Consider the following 22812-nt stretch of genomic DNA (forward strand, 5'->3'; position numbering starts at 1 on the left):
AAGAGGTAATTCAGCTAGTCTTTTGAGTGTTTAGAAGTATAAATCCCATTGCAGGCAGATTGCTTGATGGATGATAATGTAATTTGAGTAAGCCTCACATTCTTTTACAAATGGGCTACTATCTACCCAAAGATTTTTTAAATGTATGTACTTATTCATTGTCTCATAGGCAAACTAACAGAGACAGCATGGAGTAGTGGAAAAGATAAGATTTGGAATCAGCAGGTGAGGATTTGAGTCCTAGTGCTGCTACATAGTAGACATAATTAATATCTCGAAGAGGCTCTGATAGCCTCATCGCCCTTCTCTGTAAAATGGGATTAATCTTACTTGTCATGCCGACCTAACAATGTAGTTGGCAGAATCAAAATCATATAGTATTGCAAATTGGAAGCACTATAAAATAATATTTGTCACTATTGAGTAATAATAATGTCTTACTCAAGTAAAACATCAAAATAAATTTAACTATTGAGTAGTGCAATATATATGTAAGCTTATTTAATAAACTTCAAAAAGGTAAGAACTAAGAAAGCACTAATTTTTGAAGCACCACAGTATAGAATTTTGAAGAAAAAAAAAAGGAAGAATATCCTGCTGTTATTAATCTATTAAATCATTTTGGCACAAAATCTATATTATTTTTAAATGCTTAAAGGAATATTTTTATTACATTATAGAAAACTTTATTCCTTAGGTACGTACCCAGTTTTAGCAAAATTTGTCCAGTATGTCATTACAACTGCACTCAGCATCACGTCATTTTTGGAGAAATTGCAAGGAAATAACTCTGTAGGTCCAATCATGGGGATTCCTAGTACATAGGGAACCTCATCTCCATGAGCTGCATCAGCCCACGCAGGAACCTGATCTGTTTGGCAATGATGGTAAAAGGCATAGAAATATGTAGGCGAACCAAAGTTTGAGTGAAGATCTGCTGTAGCAACAGCTGGTGCCACCCACTGATGGTCCGTAAACAAGGCCAATAATGTCTTCCTTCTGGTTTCGGGGTTATGACGGTCAGCCCAGTCAGTATACATGAATTTAATGGTTTCTCTCAAAACATCTTTGCCTTCCGGATATCCATATAAATTATCAACAAAATTGGAAACAGCAAAGTCAAAATCACTAGCTGATATACCATCATCACTATCTACTATATTTTCAACAAATTTTAATCCCTCTCCTTGATTAACTCCTAACATGATATCATAGTTGAGAAATTCTCCTTGCTCCATCAATATCTGAGGGTCATCTGGTATTACATCACCATCAATCACAGGTCCAAAGGCTATGTGGTATCGTGCTGGTTGAATATCTTGGTCAACAAGTTCTTTGTAAGGCTTCTTCTGTAGGCATTCCACCAATTCTACTGTATCTGAAACATTGCAGCCAACTTTTGTGGCCAACATTCTAGCATATTTTGCAGGTTGGAAACTAACAGCCCAGCTGGAAAGGGCTGTTCCACTTTGAGCTATTGCTCGTTGAAAAAGTCCTATGGGAAAAACAACAAAGAATTTTAGATGACCTTTGAATAATGCTGTGGTAAAACAAGAACATTAGATATTTCAGACATGTATCTAAAAACCCAGATACAACTCAAGAACGAAAGATAAAGACATTTTTGCTTAAGAGAAGGCACATAAGGGCATCCCCAGGGTATAATGAATTAGAGAGGAGGACTACGTCTTCTGCTTTGAGTTACAATCACTTTAGGGATCAAGAAGTTTAAATTGTGTCTGTCTCAAAGAGGAGAGGAGGAGAACATGTAACTACTAGTGGTAAAAAGGCCCACATTTGTCTGTGCTCATTATGAAAACACCTATGTTATTATCAAAGCCAACCAGATGGAACCAACTCTCTCCCTATTATCTCTTCATCAGACTCTCTGTTGTCTTTTGAGGATATTTCCTCCAGTTTGGCTGCATATATCTTCCTTCAAAATGGCTCCAATGCTTGTTTTAATCAGATTTTATTTGAAAAAGAATTGTTCAGAGCTCACCTTGGGGCTGGGGATTTGCTAATACCCTGGGGATAGCCCTGAGGCACACAAAACAGAATATCACTGCAGACATCCTCTTCCCAGCTTTTTGTGTCAGACATAGTATGCTGAATATTCATCTTTCAAACATAACATTTTCACTAGGTTAAAGAAAAAAACATCAGCAGAGGATTTTGTGGGGTGTGATTTAACTTCTTTCAGTTTTGAATGTGCACTGCTATGTTTTATCATAAAAAATGCAAAGTACATGGCCCGCTGCTTTTCACTTAATTGCATTTAAAAATTAGAAATCACAGTCCCATATACAGTGTGATTAGAACTGCATGCCACTCAAATTTGCAAATGCACTTTATCTACCCATTAAGATATTTTCAAATAAAATCCTTGTGTTAAATTTATCTATTTTCTTTTTAAAAAGTACATTTGTTACCATTTTCCAAATGCAGCTTTGTCAACTGGTTATTTAAACACATGCTCAGTTATTCATATGTGTTAACGAGATAAGAACAGTTTTCACAAAGGTGCTAAAACAGTTTCTGAATTAGAAACAGAATTTTAGATTTTTCTCCAAATGCATATACGTATTCAAAATGCAGTCTATAATATGTTCTTAGATAATTCTAAAAACAATACTAATTTAAATTTGTTTTGGTTTCTGACATCTTTAAGAATATATTTTTAGTTTGCTAGAGCAAAGTATGCCAGAGTAAATGATATAAATACAGATAATTTCAAAAAATTATATAGGTTATGTGTCAACATTAGCTCAGAGAAATATTTTACTAATTAAAAACTTGACAACTAATATAAACCTTGTGATTTCTATAATATTTTTCCCCTTTAAGGGGCTTAATGACATTAACTTTATATACCAAAAATGATTTTGCAGAAAATGCCTATCATTAAATATAATCTGAAAGATGCCACCTGGATGGTATTGGGAAAACCATATAGTTTATCATTAGTGAGAGTGCTTGTTGTGTGTACATAAGCTGTGGTTGACTCCTGGTTGATATAGGCCTAAGCATTGCTACAACTCTGGGGAGTTTATAGACTTTAAAGTCTGTCTGTACTGGAGACAGAATTAGCCCGATGATGTCCAGACATCTCCCAATCAGGCAGCTTTGTGGAGATAGGCTTAGGACTATATCAAACATAAGTCCACTTGTGTGGCCAGGTATGAACAGATTTCCTTGAAGAGGCTGATGGAATGCTGTATTGTTGACTGTTTGCCATTTGCCACTGTTTACCACATCATCAGTTGATAATTAGCGATGCTAGCCAATGAGCTAACTGATTCATCTTTTTATATGAAATGCTAGTTTTATACTGGCTGGAACTGGTTTGGGTGCCCATGTTTGCTTTACATTTACAAAAAGTTTTAGAAAACCTGGGAGGAAAGAACATTTGCAATCAAATGACCCTAAAATCTAAACAGAATTAACCCATGTCAACCTAGATAAAATATTGGCTTACTATAGTCCCTAGCTAGAACTATATAATCTGTTCTTTAAAAAAAAACAAAAAAAACTCTGTTATTTCATAATAAGCCATTTCATTACCGACCAAATCTCTATACAATTGGCAATGTTCTCATATGTGCCATTTTGTCATCTCTAGTCAGAACTCTACTACTACATATGAGATATTACAGAAATGATGTCTATAAGTTAGGTCCATAATAATATATGTTAAAATAATAATAATAATAATAATAATAAGTAATTTATGATTCTACAAATACATATACTCATTTAATTACTTGCTGATTTTTCAAAATTTCACATAAATGTATCTTTGATACCAAAAACAAATATCCTATATTTGGTGCTTATATCATAAAACTCAGACTTACAAATTAAGATGTTTTATGAACACTTGACAATGTATATTTTATATATATATAAAATGACGAGAAGTACAAAATATAAGATGGCCTATGTTGATGTCTATTTTCTATCTTTCCATCTCTTATGTGTGTGAAATGGAAAGAAACTATTTGTTTTTGCAAACTTCTCCAATAAAACACTTTCTGTTCTTGAGGATACAAGTTAATGATGTAAGTTGAATGGATGACTAAACTCACGGTGAGATGGGAGTCAATAAAAAAACACACAACATAAGGAGCTTTGGGCTGGCACTTAAAAAGGGTATCAAGGCCAGAAAAAGGAGACAAGAAAAAATGTTTCGTGGGTTTAAGCAGCCTCAGTGCTCCTTGCTGCTTTGCCAAGCTCTTGGAGGGAAAAATAGTTTTGGAGTTGAAAATAGAAAAAAAGTACAAATTCAGACCTATTTTTTTTTAAATTGAAAGCTCTACTAGTGACCTTGATGCTTTGACAATTTTGGATCATGCATGCAAAATAATCAAACATCTATTCTCCACTCAGGCAACAAGTGAAAATCTAATTTTTAGACAAACTAGCTTATAACTCCTTCTTTCTTACTAGCAAAGGGTTTTAAATGTCTATTGTCTCAAAAGTAGATTATCCACAATCCTTAAATAAAAACACACCTTGTCTTTTATTTTGATTACTGAATAAACAGAGATAATAGAACTGTGAACATCCTTGAAATTCCCTAAAAATCACCCTTTGGAGAAAGGAAAAGTAACTGTGATGTGAACTATTCTGAAGTGTGCTTGAAAGGGCTTCCTTACCAAGCCCCACAGGAGACAGAAAGTTTGACAACAATCTGAGCATGCATAAAAGCTGAAGAAACAAAATTCTAAACAGTTATTGAGTTCAACCTGACACTCAGTTTGAATAGAGAAATATATACAGAGCATCACATACTACTGATGGTGGTGGCATGCAGACACCAAAATTGTCAAAATTTGCAACCTGCATAATACCTTTGGTTGAATTGCTCCAACGGTTACCTTCAGAATAATGGGATAAAGTCAGCAGATTGACACACGAACCCCCAGCGCCAGATCCAAAAACAGTGATTCTTAAGGGGTCACCACCAAAGAATCCAATGTTTTCACTAGTCCATCTTAAAGCCTGTATGAGATCAAGGAGTCCATAGTTTCCTTTTGCAGCCTGATCTCCTGTGCTCAAGAAACCTGGAAAATAAAAATAAAAAGACACCTTAGAAACACCCTTTTGATTTGACATAAATCAAATCAGAATGAAATTTAAATATAACTGAAGCCTGTGTTCATCAAGATGAGTACATGTTTTTTAGTAAAAAAAAAATATTTCCCACCAGAATAAAAAAAATTACTTTAGGAAGAATAGTAGAGACTAAAATTTGAAAATTGACATTTATCTTCCCCAAGTTATCCAGGTAATAGGCAACAAGGGGCAGATAAAGGGAATGAAAACATTCTGAGAGACCTCAGGGAGAGATTCTAGAGGCCAAGTTACTTGGTGGGGATATTTGGGACAGTATCATGGGGCACATGAGAATGTGCTTTCGCATAAAACACTGTGTCAGTCCTCAGGTTGCTCATGGTCTAACATGGTTGGAATTTAAAGTATGTGCAGCAGAGTGCAGGATGTGAGGGTGGAGAACGTGTATTTTTCTAAAACTTGTGCATAAAATCATATGCAACTCTTTGCATATATGTGTATGCACATTTTCATCAATAATGGCCCATGGTTAAGAAATAATCACTGTTAGAGGTAATTTGAGACCACCTTTTGGAATACCTTAAATGCTAAACTGAGGATATTTGCACAATTAGAAAACAATGTAGAAAGAAGGAGAAGGGATTAAAGAACATATATGCATAACCTATAGACACAGACAACAGTGGTGATGGCCAGAGGGAAGGGGGGCAAAGGCTGGGTGGAAGTGGGAAAAGGAGGAAAAATGGGGGCATCTATAATAGTGTCAACAATAAAAGTAAAGTAAAAAAAGTGTAGAATAATTGAAGATTTTTGAAAAGTTCTGATTCATATTTCTGGAATGTTTAAAGCTTTGCTTTATAGTGAATCTGATAATGAGGAGAAATGTACTAGTATATTGCACAGTAAAAAGAATGGCCTAGGGGAGAGGTTGTAAGGGTCTGAATTGACAGGGTAGAAAAGGCAATTGAAAAAAAGGAGATAGGTCCCATTTGTTTTGTCTTTCTTTTGTTTCCTTTGCCCAACATCAGAAAAATATTGCTATAAGAAATTGCCGAAACCGGTTTGGCTCAGTAGATAGAGTGTCGGCCTGCGGACTGAAGGGTCCCAGGTTCGATTCCGGTCAGGGGCGTGTACCTGGGTTGCAGGCACATCCCCAGTAGGAGATGTGCAGGAGGCAGCTGATCGATGTTTCTCTCTCATCGATGTTTCTAACTCTCTATCTCTCTCCCTTCCTCTCTGTAAAAAATCAATAAAATATATTTAAAAAAAAAAAAAAAAAAAAAAGAAATGTCCAAGATTTTACTGCCTCTGTTTTCCTCTAAGATTTTTATGGTTTCAAGACTAACATTTAACTAAAAAGTTTTTGCACAGCAAAGAAAAATATCAACCAAATGAAAAAACAACCCACTGAATGGGAGAACATATTTGCCAATGATACATCTCGGCTGTAAAAAAAGAAGGAAATCTTATCCTTTTGGGACAACATGGATGGAGCTGGAGAGCATTATGCTAACTGAAATAAGCCAATCTGAGAAACACAAGTACCACTCATATGTAGAATTTAATGTACAAAATAAACTAATAAACAAAATAGAAATAGACTTATAGATAGAGAACAGACTAACAGCTATCAGAGAGGAGGGGGAAGTGGGGGGAGGCTGGGTGAGGAAGGTGAAGGGATTAAAAACACACACAATATATTTATAGACACAGACAACTGTATGGTTATTACCAGAGGGAAAAGGAGGTAGGGGAAGCCAGAAGAAGGTAAATGGGGGATAAATGGTGATGGAAGAAGAATTGATCTGGAGTGGTGGAACACACAATACAATGTGCAGATGATGTACTATAGAATTATACACCTGAAATCTATATAATTTTATTAACCAACTAGAGGCCTGGTGCACGAAATTTGTGCACTCGGGGGGTGGGGGGGAGGGAGTCCCTCAGCTTGGCCTGCACCCTCTCGAAGTCTGGGATCCCTCGGGGGATGTCTGACTGATGGCTTAGGCCCACACCCCGCTGGCAGTCAGACACCCTTAGCGCTGCCCTGGATGCGGGTGAGGCTCCCACCACTGCCACTGCGCTGACCAGTCATGAGCCCAGATCAGGGCTTCTGGCTGAGTGGCACTCCCCCTGTGGGAGCGCACTGAACACCAGGGGTCAGCTTCTGCATCGAGCGTCCACCCACTGGTGGTCAGTGTGCGTCATAGTGACTGGTTGTTCTGCTGTTCGGTCAATTTGCATTTTAGCATTTTATCATATAGGACTAGAGGCCCGGTGCACAAAAATTTGTGCACTCGCGGGGAGGGGGGTCCCTCAGCCGGGCCTGTGCCCTCTCGCAGTCTGGGATCCCTCGGGAGATAACGAACTGCTGGCTTAGGCCTGCTCCCAGGTGGCAGAGGGCAGGCCCAATCCCTAGGTGCAGCCCCTGGTCAGGCTCAGAGCAGGGCTGATTGGGGAGTTGCGGTGCTGCCCCCTGTCATGCACAGAACAGGGAAGATTGGAAGGTTGCGATGCCACCCTGTCACGCTTAAGGTAGGGCTGATTGGGGGGTTGGGGCACCGACCCCGTCACACTCAAGGCAGGGTTGATGGGGAGGTTGCGGCGCCACCCCCTGTCATGCACAGAGCAGGGCCAATCAGGGGGTTGGAGTACTGCCCCCTGTCACTCACAGAGCAGGGCCCATCAGGGGGGATGGAGCTCCGTACCCTGTCACGCACAAAGCAGGGTCGATCAGGGGGTTGGAGAGCTCTCCCCTGTCACTCACGGAGTAGGGCCGATAGGGTAGTTGGGGCACCACCCCCTGTCACACACAGAGCAGGGCGGATCAGGGGGTTGGGGCGCCGCACCCTGTCACACTCAGGGCAGGGCCAATGGGGAGGTTATGGCTCTACCCCATCACATACAGAGCAGGGCCCATGAGGGGGGCGGGGTTGGGGCGCCGCACCCTGTCACACACAGAGCAGTGCCGATCAGGGGGTTAGGGCACTGCACCCTGTCACACACAGAGCCACAGGGTGATCAGGGGGTTGGGGAGCTCCCCCCTATCAGGCACAGAGCAGGGCTGATCAGGGGGTTGGGGCACCTTCCCCTGTTACGAACAGAGCAGGGCGGATAGGGAGGTTGTGGCCCCGCCTCCTGTCACACACAGAGCCGCAGGGCGATCAGGGGGTTTGGTCACTGCCCCCTGTCACACTGATCCCAGTGCCAGGAGGCATATTACCCTTTTACTATATAGGATAGAGGCCTGGTACACAGGTGGGGGCCGGCTGGTTTGCCCTGAAGGGTGTCCTGGATCAGAGTGGGGGTCCCGCTTGGGTGCCTGGCCAGCCTGGGTGAGGGGCTGATGGCTGTTTGCAGCTGGTCATACCCCCTTCAGGGTGGGGGTCCCCACTGTGGTGCCTGGCCAGTCTGGGTGAGGGGCTGAGGGCTGTTTTCAGGTTGGCGGGTGACAAGCTCCCAACCGCTCCTTTTTTTCTTTTTTTTAAATTCAGGGCCAGCTTTAGCTCTGAGGCTTGGCTCCAGCTCTGAGGCCTCTGCTGCTGAAAGCAGGTATCTGGTTTGTTTGGGTTCTATAATCGAAACACTGTTTCAACTCCAGCTCTGAGATCCCGGCTGGCTGAAAGCAGGTTTCAGGGGTTTTGTTTAGCTTCTATATTTGTAACAGTGTTTCAAACTGCAAGCTCAGAGGCCGGCAGTGGCAGGCGGAGAACGTTAGCTTCCTCCGTCATTGAAGCAAGCAAGCCTCATGTTTGCTTCAAGCTGCCTGGCTGCCGGTCGCCATCTTGGCTGGCAGTTAATTTGCATATCGCCCTGATTAGCCAATGGGAAGGGTAGTGGAGGTCTGGCTAATTAACATGTTTCTCTTTTATTAGATAGGATGTCACCCCAATAAATAAATAAATAAATAAATAAATAAAATTTTTAAAAATAAACAAAAAGAGATAGAGGAAATATGGTGGCAGTAACAGCTGAATGACATTCTTATGTAGTAGTAGGTCCTAGAATAATATTTTTTCATGCTGTGTCACGATAATAGTGACATGCCATAATAGGAACTTAACTCTTGTTTATATCAATTAGCCTGTTGTAAAATTGGCTTTGTTATAGGTCATTTCCCTTAAAGTCACAGAGCCTATTGATTATATTAAGTGAGGACTTACCATATATTAAAGTTATAGAGAAAAGAATAAAAAATATTACTTTTATAACACTTTAAGCATATTCATTCATTTTCCTGACAATAGTTTTTATACTATATTTGTTATAACTTTTAAAATGAACATCTACTCTAATATACTTCTGCATTTGGAATAAATTTGGTAGAAAATATAAAAAGTATTTCATAAAATATTCCATTTTATAGACTATTTGTATATTATGTAGAACATATTTTGAGATATATTACATGCAAATTGGTTAATTATATTCAATTAATTAATTTCCAAACTCAACAAATTTATAGAATTAATTTTTAAAAATTGAATTTGTTCCTTTATTGCAGAGCCATCATAGAAACTCAACATAATGGGTCAATTTAATGGTAAAAATTATTTAATCCAAATTGTAAAAATGTACTTCACAATTACATTTGTGAAAACTAGGCTGTTATAACAATACCTATTAAATGAGTAAAATCCATCAATACCCACAATGAATCTATGGACAAGAAGTTCTTTAGGATCATTATAGCAAGCAACAGATTTTGACAAATATGAAGAAATGCAGATGATTAGTTCTTCTTTCCTTACAAGAATTAAAATTCTAAGGAAAACCCCCCCACTATAATCTCTACTCTATTGTGCACATATACATGTGAATGTATGTATGTATGTGTGTGTGTATATAATGCTGAAATATTCAATCATCCTTGAGATGGAGATTGACTTTTAAAAAAATAGGTTCCAAGTAAAGATAGCTTTCTGGTCACACTCATTACTTTTTATTGAATCTGCATAACAATGTAAGGAAATTTTCATGGGATCTTTTTATATAAAAGCACTTTCAAATACTCAATGATCATATAAATGAGCATATTAAAATACAATACAAAAACATGACAGGGAACTCTTTTAACTCTATTAAGTGAATTTTGGTGTAAAACCTGTTAGCTTAAGCTCCTGAAGGAACTTATGACACGACTGATAGAACAAATTCTGAAAACAACATTATGAAAATATTATTGTGCATTAGATAGTAAGTCTCTTGAAGGATAAAGGAGGCGTGAGTGAGTGTGTGTGTGTGTGTGTGTGTGTGTGTGTGTTAGAGAGAGAATGAATGAAAGGAAAGCACACTCTAGGTAGTAATAAACTATAATTCTATGTTCCCAAATATGGTATATTCAGATAGAAATTTGATTTTTGAATACAGCTTATGTCACTCAGAACAGAACCCTGGATATGTATTTAATTCCTCTTAAAAAATATTGAATAACTCCAGTTTCATTCAAATACATCTACATTCATACAAAATTGACTTATTAATAAAATAATTGTCATTCAATATGGAACATGTAGAGAACCATTGTGATAAGATTATTTGTCCCTACATTAACTGAATAGTATCCCTTTTATAAGTCGCACCAATTTTAACCACTCTGGCAGATTGGTCAAATATAAGAATTCTATAAAAAACATGTCAGTTCTCTGAAGAGTAACTTCTACTTTATATATAATTTAAAGAAATCTTGTAGCATCTTCAAAAAAATTAAACAAAATGGACTGAATTCAAAAATTGTACGCTTAAGTATTGCATGGAAAGCAAAGCAAATCATGGGTAAAAGATGGTGTCCTAAACTTCGAATGTGCAAGCTACTCTGTCAAGCTCTAATTTTACCCATTGGTACTGAATTGAATTGCCCTCATTCTTGGTTTCTATATCATGGGTATGCTGGTTTATCTATCTATCATCTATCTCTTTTCAACTAAAATAGAGTGAATGTATAGAGCCACTAAGAATTTTATATTAGAAAAAACTAGTTGCTGCCTTTACTAAGGCCAGCCAACCAACCAAATTATATCGCTTTAGACCTGATAAATGGATGCTACATGATTGCATGAATTCTTTGATTTCTGATGCTATAATTAAATAAAACTGTAGCTCAGCTAAGAACACAAAATGAGAAAAGTTAAACAAATCACTGCCTCAGAAGAGACAGTTTGCTAATTACCTAAGCGATATGCATTGGCAGCATTCTTTATACCTTGTCATCCAATGAAATACTTTATTCATTTAAAGTTCTGTTTGAAAATTGTTAGCTTTTGTTTCCTTAACAGCAGAATCATTTCAGATCACTCTAGTTGGAACTTTATACTGCACTGCTCAACTATAGTCTAGCCATAGCAAAACTCAACTTTGCAAAAGATCTGAAAGTGTTGCTTTGGAAAAGGTTGTTTCCTTAGTGTCACTGAAATTATTCTTAACAGATCGTCATTCACATTATCTGGCCTTTCCTGACCTTCAATTGGAAGCTCCTAGAGTGTGTGACTAGTTGATATCCTAACATACCAGCACATTATTTTTTTTAAGATAGAACAATAATGATTATAAAATAAACAATAAGCTCTTCTCCTTTTTTGGGGTATATATATGTGTATGTGGGGGGAAAGTAGCAGAATTTTTCAGAAAAAAATCAACTAATTTACTTGACTCAAATATAAAACCTTGACAAATATTACATTAGAAAGTAAAACAAACTTTAAAAATTCATAATTACTATTATGCCAAGAATTATTTTACCAGCTCGTTGTATCCACTACAGTTGTCATTCAACTATGTGTTCAACCAGAATTTCTTTAATAGCATTCTTTTCACTTAAAAAGTCATTCTATAAAAAACATCTTCAATTATTGTTCTGCATGAAACTACTAGTTCTACTGACCTAATTAAATTTACAGAGCAGGTTTGGCCTCCATTTGATATTTACTAGATCTAGAAACTAAGATTACTTCCAGGTGTTAGAAAAAAACATTAGCATGGAAAAATCAAATAAATTGAGTAAGGGGAAAATAAAGACATAAATATTGTGATCAAAGTACTGGCTTGGACTACTGATGTCTACAGAACTCAATAGCTCTCTGATAGGAAGACTTGAGAGAATAAATTTCAAGTGGGAGGGGAGCTAAGTTATTTGGAGCTCTGAGAGGGGAGTTAAGTTATCTGGCAGCAGCCCTGCAGTTTATTGGTTGATCCAATTTATATTTAAGTCTCCTACACACAAACTTATAGGCAATGTCTTTGAATGTAAAACAAAAAGAAAGCAGAGTGCTTCTCCATAGAAAAATGATCCGAATGTATTCAATGAAGAAACTGAGAGCAGAAACAATAAAGACTGTTTACATTTGAAGTGACATCTAGAATGTCAGAAATTTAAGACATCAGTGATTCTATACTGAAGTTGTGCTTTCTTTTTGGTGGGAAGGGGAAATATGAATAACTATGTTTGTGGTGTTTAACTTCTGGAAGTTTTAAACAGAATATACAGGGGGTCCCTAAAATGTATATACACTTTTTTTTCTGATAGCTCAATTGATATTCCTTTCTTTTCAGGTTTAACCTGTTATAATTAATAATTATTCAAAGTGTGCATATATTTTTGGGACACATGAGCTATATATAAATATATATATATGTATATAATATATATATACATATGTATATGTGTGTATACATCTATCTATACACATATATACATATAGGTAAAATATATATATATATATATATATATATATATATATATGTATGTATTCCACTCCATGTAGTTCATTCTATACATAAAGAAGTAGGAAAAAGTCTTCTATGTTCATCAATGCCATCATATGAATACAGATAAGTGTAGTCAAATTGATAAATAGTTTAACATAGAGACCATACTGAGCATTAAAGAGCCAGCCTTATAGACATGACATTTTAAATAAATGGTAATGAGGCATCCTTCTGGGAACTTGGGACTGTAGATTAGAAAATAACTCATGAAGAATTTTGCGTCTTAAACATAAAAGGATTTAAAACTGTGTGATTAATACTTAAATTCCTCCCAACTGAAAATGCAACTGGAAATCCCATGTGCTAACTCTGTCTTCTTAGTTGCTACGGCCAATCCATTTTTCCTTATCTTCTATCTCTGTCTCTTGCTTTCCACTCATGTCACTGACTTATTCTAGGTCCTTCTCTTTTAGAGTCATGAAATCCTTCTACTAGTCACTCAACTTACAATCTTCCAGCAAACAAGTACTACCTTCTAGTCTGTCACCAGACTTGCTTTAGAAAAATATTCTGTTCTAATGGGGAGACATTGCTGCATCAAAGTAAAATCCTCATGTAAGATATAATTGGATACTTTCCCCCTTTGTTTTCCCTTTAAGTCAAGATTGTTTAAAATATAATGTTTTAAGGTTCCCCAAATTGAGAATTTGGATTCTACATAAGGAAAAAGAACACACACAATACTGTTTAATTATCTATCACTGCTAGTTAGTTTCCTTGCTGTTATGTCCTCTTGAAAGCTAGTGTCTACTTCTTTATATGTATCGTCTGGCAGAAACTTTCTCTAAATTGAGGTTATCTAATATCATAATTTCCATATATTTTAAAAATTTTATATTTTGGTACAATTATTTATTTATTTATTTATTTGGAGGTCATTTGCTTTTTAATGGCTCATCTTTGGGAAGATCAAAATGAGCTACTGGCCAAGGCTTCTGGCTCCTGACAGCTGGACACGAAGGCATATAAGAAAGATGCCTGGAAAGAAAATACCTGTGGTGTTTCCCTATCATTCAGCCCCAAATTCCCAACATTTTCACCATTTCCGATGTAAACAACTGAGGTTGATTCTTCTGTGTCATATTCAATTTTAACATTTACAACTTCTTCCAAATGGAACTAAAATATTAATTTTAACCAATTTCTTCTGAATATAGATAGTCATGGAGAGAAAACGACCCAATTTGCTTAGCTCTGCATTATGTACACTATCTACATTTCAAGAATGGTCCAAGATACTGGGGAAAAAGGAACCCCAGACACAGCCTTCCAATCATCCCTTTTATTCTACTGCCCAACCTAAGGCTGTTAATGGTCACACTTTTTGGTCTGCATGTCCAAAAACCAAAAATAGCTTATCTAACATTCCCTGAAGTAGGCTATTGTGTACTTCTTGTCTATTTCAATTTGGAAAACAAAACTGATATCAAACCTGACAAAATTCCTGTGCTTTATGAATAACTGCTTTCACAAAGAAGGGATAAAGGAGAAGTCTCCCTTCTAAAAAGACTATTCAAAGAAATCACATTGTTCATTTCTAATTGTTCTGATTATGCAGGAATGTGTCTGATGATTTAAATGCATACTTTGCTTCAACACATGACATTGAGGGAGCCACAATGGCTCCATTTAAGAAAAGCCTTCAGAAACTATATATTTCAGAACTATTCTATACTAGAGGTCCAGTGCACAAATTCGTGCATGGCTGAGGTCCAGCCAACCTGCCCCAATAAGAACCGATCTGGACAGGTGGGGGCAGGGGCCAGGGGTGGTTGGCCGGCCAGCCTTGCCCCCTGGTTGAACTCCCTGTCAAATTCCTGGTTGAGGGTCAATTTGCATATTAGCTTTTTATTATATAGGACTAGAGGCCTGTTGCATGAAGAGATTCGTGCAATAGGCCTTCCCTTCCGCTGGCTGCTGGCACCGGTTTTCCTCCGGCACCCGGGGCCCAGGCCTTTGCTCTGGACGGAGCCTTCAGTCTTCGCTCCCGCTTCGCCCCTACGTATGCAAATTAGCTGCCATCTTTGTTGGGTTAATTTGCATACTCTCCTGATTGGCTGGTGAGCGTAGCAGAGGGACAGTTAATTTATATGTTTGTCTATTATTAGGTAAGATAGCTTCAGGAGCAATAAAAATTCTGTAAATTTTATCTAATGCATATTTTGGTCTGGCTTGTGTGATTCCATTGTAATGTGAATGGGTGTGCACTTTGTAATTTATTAATTGTATTTATAACTTGTTCATATTCTTTATTTTCTTTGAACTGTGTGCCTGCCCCACAATGGCCATTCTATACATGTTTGCTGAATGAAGGAAGAAATCAATGCATTATAATTCTATTAGCACATAGGGGCCAACAAGTAAACTTTCCAAATGAAAGAGGTCTGTGTATGTATAGTATTTCTTAGGTGGCAGCAATGGGAATTTAGAAGACAATCCTTTCTGCAGCCAATATGTAGAGAAAAGTTCTTAGATGTAGAGTGTGTGGCAGTAGCTTTAAAGGTAGTAAAATAGGACAGTTATGGGTAGGGCTTACCTGAAGAAGAGGATTACAGACCAGCAAGCAATCCCAGATTATTGGCCAAAGAACATAAAGTTTGAGAGGCATTTGAGATTCTCTCATTTGTGTTGTGAAAAGAGCACCAAACTTAGTAGGACAGCTTGGGTGTATAAGCAAGTTACCATGTGTGAACCAGTTAATTAGCACCTCTGAGTTTCAGATTCCTAATAAACAAGACTAATAGTAGTATGTACCCTACCAAGTTGTCATTATTAAAAGACTAGAAGCCTGGTGCACGAAATTCATGTGTGTGGGGGTGTCCCTCAGCCCAGCCTGCACCCTCTTGCAATCTGGGACCCCTCAGGGGATGTCCGACTGCCAGTTTAGGCCCAATCCCTTCCTCTCTCCCTCTCTCCTTCCCTCCCTCCTTTATTTCATCCTTTCTTCCTTCTTTCCTCTCTCTCTCTCTCTCTCTCTCTCTCTCCTTCTCTTTCTCTCACTTCCCTATCAATTTTGGAATTACATGTTAAATTTACTTTTCTATTTAATCTCCTAAATAGTGAACAGTTTGATGATCTTTCTTTGTTTTTCTTGATCTTTCCATTTTTTTGAGGAATATAGGTCAGTTATTATTTAGAATGTCCCGTAATTAGGGTTTGTTTAATATTTCTCATAATTATTTCCTCAGGTTATGAGTTTTGGGCAGAAAAGTCATAGAAATAATGTTGTGTTCAACTCAATGCAATATAATAGGAGGCACCGCATGTTGATTTATCCCATTTAGTTAAAATGTTAATTTCCAGGTTTCTCCAATATTAAGTTACTATGTTTCCTTTATATCTAATAAATAGAGACAGATTATGTTTATACTCTGTAAATGTCCTGCTTCTCATCACACTTTCTTCCACTAATTTAAGCATTTGTTCATGCTTCCTATGTGAAGCAAATATTAATTTTATCATTTATTTTATTATTAGTTGCAATTGGCAGTAAAAGATTTCCATTACCCCCAGTTTGCATTCATTATTCATTCATTCATTTATTCATTCATTCATTTATATTGTTATGAATGCATGAGTTCTTATTTATTCTAGGGGTTATAATCTTTTACTATCCTTTAATATGATACTGAAATTGTCCCTTATTTGGCCAGTGGGATTCTCTCCAAGCTTCCTTTTATGTCATTTTGACATGTTCTTATCATCTTTCAACACATCCTTACTTCTCTTTGGTAAAATAAAAAAATATCATTTTTGCAAGAAACCACTAATTCGTATTGGGTCTTGGTCTTTGCTCTGGTTAAAATATTTGACCAGTTAAAATTTTTGGATTGTTTTTCATGTATAAAGCAATTTGATGTTTAATTAAATTTACAAATTGATTTAATAAAAATAAATTAATTAAGCTGATAAGAAGTAATTACAAAAATTACCAAAAATTAATAATTACAGAAAGCAGAAAAGAAGCTTACTTCTGAATTTTGGAATATAAGGATATCTCATTTGTGAAAAAGTAGCATGCAATGAGGTAAAAACACTCATCTGGAACAACGCTAAATAATCACACAAACACCACATGTACAAGTACCTACACACCACTATACACACACAAACACACATACACACAAATACCTACAAGAATAACAAAACTATAACTCAGCCTAGCTAAAAATACTTTTAATGACTTGAAGTTTTTGAAATCCAGAGAGAACATGCCAATGTGAGTAGCCTATATGATACCACTAGAATAAAATAAAGTCAATGATGAGGGCAGGGGAAAGGATTTTTCCTCTAACACTTCAAATCCACTTAGAAACTGTAACAGACAGGAAAGATGTACACAAGGTAATTCAGCGCCCAATCCTTAGGTTACCTCCATCTGAGCTGCTGCCACATTGAATTGTCACTTGAGTATTGGTCTATCTTCCTACATAGAGAACATCTTTGTGTTCTCCACACTTAATTACCATTGAATAATATTCCATGTAATATTTAATAAATATATAACAAATGAATAAACTTCCTAGTAGGGTTTCTATCCCTATGCTCTCTTGCCTGATGATACATGTAACTAAACGAACAGGGCTTTCACTTAATTCTCAAAATACCCTGGGAATAAGGGAACATTAATATACACAATTCTCAATATATTAGAACCTTTTCTGTAATTTAAGAATTATATATACAATTAGTATTGGGTCTTGGTCTTTGCTTAATGTTTAATTAGTTACTGATATTAGTTACTGATAATTAGTTACTGATATATAATATAGTTACTGATTTCTTTTTATGCACAGCCTAAATACAGATATAGTTGGACTATTCTATGTTTACAAATACCAGAAAAATCTGGCACATTTTATGACATTATGTAGACACAATTACACAGAAGAAATGACCCAGAAGATGGACCTACTAAAAATAATATGTTTGTTTTTGTCTAATGTAATTATTCACAATTATGGGCATAATAATTAAATACAAAGGTATAAACAAGAGTGATGTAAGTATTCTACAACAAATGGTCTAGAAACATATGTAGATTGAGAAAAGTCTCAGATTAGAAGTAGTGAAATCTAAATTACACTAAGCTTTTTCCCAATAATCTGATCTCAAATAAAACTGGACTGATAATCCTAATTTCTCAGGCTCTCAAAATTTTAAATTTGAAATATCTTTTTAAAGAACCCAAATTTTCCTGGGAAGTTTCAATTAGTGGTTCTTAAGAGACAAGCTTGTGAACCCTAGATTAGGGCCATATGGTATGCATTATGGAGCAGCTGCTGGTGTACAGAAAGGCATTAGAACAGGGAGCCGGAATATCCTGAGGCAAGCCACTAATACCAGCTACCAACATAGCAGCACCAGAAGTTAGCCTCGGGTCATCTTATTTACTAATGCAAAAGGGATATATGATAGGTCTTAATTAGATGTGAACAATAAATCCATCTAATAATGAAAATTCGAATTTTTGTTTTTTGCTTTTGTGTTCTACTTAAGCCTATGTAACGTGGCATGCTTGGCCCCTGCAATCCATAAGAAGTATTGCCTGAAGCCCCCAGTCTATTGCTGTGTTTGTTAACCAGTGAAGGCTCACCAAGGAGGAAATTATTTCATGTAACTGGGCCTTCAGTTAGAGGAATTGTTCAAAAGTTTTCCTAGCCTAGCAATTCCTGCAGCACCTAATATGGATCTTCAGCTCAGAGGGTCATAGAATGCTGTTCAATAGCAAGGAAATATTGAAACACGTACAAGGTCAATTTAGAAGAAGCAGTGATCTGAATCTCTCCCCCTCCCCCCAGGGTGCCCTCACATTAAGCTTGGAATTATAATTGAAAATAAATCTCTCGTGTCTGGGTGACAAGTCTGAGGTCCTGTCCGGGTGCAGTTTTCACTAAGCATTCTATTTTCCAGCTTGAAGTCACTGTCCTTTTCAGCTGATTGGACCTGCAAATGCCACGGTAGGATGTTGGCTGCCAAGTGATTAGCTATTCAAGAAAAAAGTGAAACAAATCTCTGTATTAATATACATGAGGGGAAATGAGAGAGAATCGGAGACTGGAAGGCACAGAGACCGATGTTACAAGCCGTGCAGTAAGGCATACTCCCCCAGATCCAGTGGTGGGATCAGACCCCAGAGGAAGGGTGATATTTGGCAGAGGTGGGGCAAGAGACAGCTGCCATGGGTTGAAGTGACAGCTTTATTTTCTAGTACTTAATGTAAAGAGTTCGTCTTTTCTTTTCCAGAATGAAAAGAACACCTTGTTATTATGCCACTGAGCAAAAGGCATATACGTGCGGAATTCAATATTTTTTTTTCACATTGAAGATTGGAGTGGAGCTATACTGAAAGGAAGGCATGATTTTTTTTTATTTTAATTTGCTAACTTACAATGCACTTTACAGCAATTAGTAGCTAGTGAAGAACATGTATACAGCCTTTCTTCCTTCTGTTAGAAATCTCCCTTCTTTCTCTTAGAAAATCAGATAATCAGGAAGATCACTTAATATTACAAATACAGTGGGGCCTTGACTTACAAGTATCCCGACTAACGAGTTTTTTGAGATACCAGCTGTCTCTCGGCGGATTTTTTGCATTGAGTTAATAGAGTAATTTGAGTTAACGAGCTCCTTAACAAGCTCGGTCTCGGAACGAATTGAACTCATAAGTCAAGGCCCCACTGTATAAATCTTTTAATGATAATAAGTTCATTGAATCAGCATTTGTTGGACACCTACTCTTTGCCCGGAATTCTGCTAGTTACTCAATATAGAAAGTTTAATAAGACTTGTTCCTTGTTCTTCAGAAAGTTAGGTTTCATTCGAATGTTTCCTTGAATGTATTCCTTGACCTTCCTGCAATCTCACCATGAAGAAAATGTGTGAAAGAATTTTTGGATTCTACCTCCTGAGTCAGAATATCTGGGGGAAGAGCCTAGACTGGGGGGTGGAAGCTGTACTTTTTGCAAGTCCCCAGGTGATTTGGATGTACACTAACATTTGAGAACTCTGATGCCTTACAGGTAAAGAATTCTTACCAAAAAATTAAGACTGGAAAGAACTTCAATAGCTAGTGCAATCAATTATTTTACAGATGAGAAAACTAAGAATCAGAGTACATAGAAATTGCCTGATGTCACTTGGCTGGTCAGGAACCCAGTTTTCAGTGCTTGTATAGGGTATAAATGAGATTATGGGTTTTTTAAAAAAATAATTAATTAATTAGTTAATATTAGAGGAAGAGGAAGAGAGAGAGAAAAACATCGATGTGGGAAAAAAATATCTATTGGATGCCTCCTGCCCACCCCCTACCTGGCTGGGACTGAGCAGCAACTGGGGCATGTGCCCTGACCAGGAATGGAACTGGCAATCCTTCGGTGCATGGGAGAATGCCCAACCAACAGAGCCACAGTGGCCAGGGAGGTTGTGGATTTCTGTACTCAAACAATTCACTTCATTATATATATTTCTGCTCTATTTTTTTTTTTTTTTTTTTGCTTTACTAATCAACTATTTCTATGTAATAGTGTTTTGTGTTATAGGACTAAAATGGCAAAAGTTGGAATATGAAAATATCTAATCTGTTGACCTCTTATCCACCATTAACTATTCTAGACAAGCAGGGGTATTTTCCCATAGGAAAAAAAAATTCTCCCACAACAAAAATGAATGTGTGAGGCCTATTCTATATACTTTTATTAGTTTTTCTTGCAGTTAACAATGCTAATTTTATCTACAAATTATCCTATTTTCCAATGGAAAGGAGAACTGAATTTTAAAATGTAGGACAAGAAAATACTTAATCTTACTTTTAAGATTCTATCTACCATGGGGAAAAGAGTTCTCTTTAAAACTAATTTTATTATTCTCTTTGCAAGGACATTATTTTCAGAGCTGAAATATCTATGTGGTGTAAATCAGTTGCTTGTGTTTTTTGTTCTGTGCTCAGAGAAGATGGAAAACATCTGGCAGTTTTCTCTGGCAAGATATTCAACGCAAATCTTTACTCCTCAGGCAAAATTATGATTTCTTTTTGTCTACATTGTACGGAGCTATTCTCCAACTCTTATATTTGTTGATGGATATTTGTTGATCAGAGCCAAGTTGTAGTAGTTTAATTTGCAATTTATTTGAATAACATTAATTATAATAAAAGCAATGGTATAAATTCTACAGAAAATAATTTGCTCTTTAGGTTTTTCACCTGTTGGCCATGCCAAAAAAAAAAAAAAAAAAATGCAGCATGCTAAGATTTTCTGAGCTTATCTAAGAAGAAGACCTACGGGTATATTGCACCTGATCAGGGGCCATAAGATTGCCCATGAACAGGGCCACCTCATGAAGAAATTGTCATGGCACAAGGGAGTGAGCCTTCAGGGAATACCTTTCTTCTAACTCACACAAAGGTGCCTTATGAATTAGTGGCCGCTGGCCCAAGAGGTCCACAAGCTCTCACCAATTGTTCAGCATTGTTGTGTGTAAATAGGCTCAGACTCTTCCTAGATGTTGAGGAAAGGCTGTCCCACCATCCTTACAAAGAAAAAAAATACTAAAATACTACACTGCAAATTAGTCCAATTTTAAGTAAACATTATTTGAAAAGTTTTCATTTCTTACTGACCCTTTCTTTGAATATTTTAGTCATAAAACTATCAGTTTCCTATTTTGTAAGTAGTTTCCTTCTTTTTTAAAAAATTACATCTGGTTGATATTGCTATCATTGAAGATGAAGAATTAATTACACCAAAGCACACATGGTGGGCTGACTCCTAAGAATGGGCAGCACCAGCTATAGGTACAAGTTTGGCAAGAAAGCAAACTGTAATCTCCCACTAATCTGAGCTGATATAGTCATACTGTGCTCAATGGTAAAACAAAACAAAACAAAACAAGAACACCTTTCCTTATTAAAAGCAGCGTGTCGGATTCTGCCCAGAGAACCTAGCTCTTAGGAAAAAGTGTAGTTCCGAGGGTAGAAGGGGTGATCAATATTTGATTATCTATATATCCTAGGTCAGAGCTGCTGTTTTCCCCGAGCTGGGCCATAGATTCTCTTGAATTATTTATGATCAGAAGCAAAGACTGTTAACTTCTCAAACTCAGCTTCAAGGCCCAGCACCATCTGCTCCATGCATTTGACCTCTCTCTCCCTCTCTTTTCCTTGGCCTCTTTGAGTCAGCCAGGACTGACTTTCATTCCTTCCCTTTCGGGAGTCTCCCTTTAGGCATTAGCTATGCCAGTGTCCCTTGACTTATGTTTCCTTCGTCATCTTAAAGTTTCTCTGTATCAGATTCCCACTCCTCAAGCAATCATTTTATTTTTGTTTTACAGCCTTTTTCCCTGAAACAAATAAAAACCTTAATTTAGACCAAATAAATAAAATTCAAATAAAAGCACATCTTTAAAGGCAGGGGAGGGTTGGCGAGAAGAACTTGTATGCATATGTGCATGACTCGTGGACATAGACAATGGTGTGGTGAGGGCCTAGGGAGGGGACGGGAGCAGGCTGGAAGAAGTTAATGGGGGAAAGGGGGACCTTATGTAATACTTTCAACAATAAAGATTAAAAAAACAAAACAAAAACACATGTTTAATATATATCTTTGGTCTTTCCAGGATATGAGCTAATTGCATGATATAGCAGTTAATAATGGTGATTAGTCCTATGTAATATAACTAGAATTTTTTAAGAACCTTACACTATGCTAGGCACCTAGTTAAGTATTTTGCATACCATGTTTCATTCAGTCTATATAATAACCTTCAATAGTAGATGAGACTTTGAGGTAACCTAATGAGTTAATGACAGTCAGAGGAAACCCTTTGTCCTGAAAAAAAAAATATGCTTTTAATATTTTGATAATAAAGTGTGCCTTTTTGCATGTTCTTTTAAGCAAAATATTCATCTGCTGTCACAACTTAAAAGATGACTTTTCCTGGGCTTCTAAGCATCTCTCTTCTGAACACTTA

The 22812-nt window shown here is 37.0% G+C and overlaps 1 protein-coding gene across 6 annotated transcripts in view; it reads right to left on the minus strand.

Annotated features, from left to right (window-relative positions):
* Positions 1-22812, minus strand: part of NLGN1 (neuroligin 1) — an 835296-nt gene that overhangs the window by 6783 nt on the left and 805701 nt on the right. For all 6 annotated transcript variants that reach the window (XM_070406782.1, XM_070406785.1, XM_070406783.1 and 3 more), the window contains 2 exons: positions 4854-5066; positions 706-1495 (listed from right to left, as the gene is read on the minus strand). In XM_070406782.1, the coding sequence (XP_070262883.1) occupies positions 706-1495; positions 4854-5066 (1003 nt within the window). The remainder of the gene's footprint in view (positions 1-705; positions 1496-4853; positions 5067-22812) is intronic.

Source organism: Myotis yumanensis, unplaced genomic scaffold (genome assembly GCF_028538775.1).
Source record: "Myotis yumanensis isolate MYYU_CA2020_CCGP unplaced genomic scaffold, mMyoYum1.0.hap1 SCAF_2, whole genome shotgun sequence".
Classification (NCBI taxonomy): Eukaryota; Metazoa; Chordata; class Mammalia; order Chiroptera; family Vespertilionidae; genus Myotis; species Myotis yumanensis.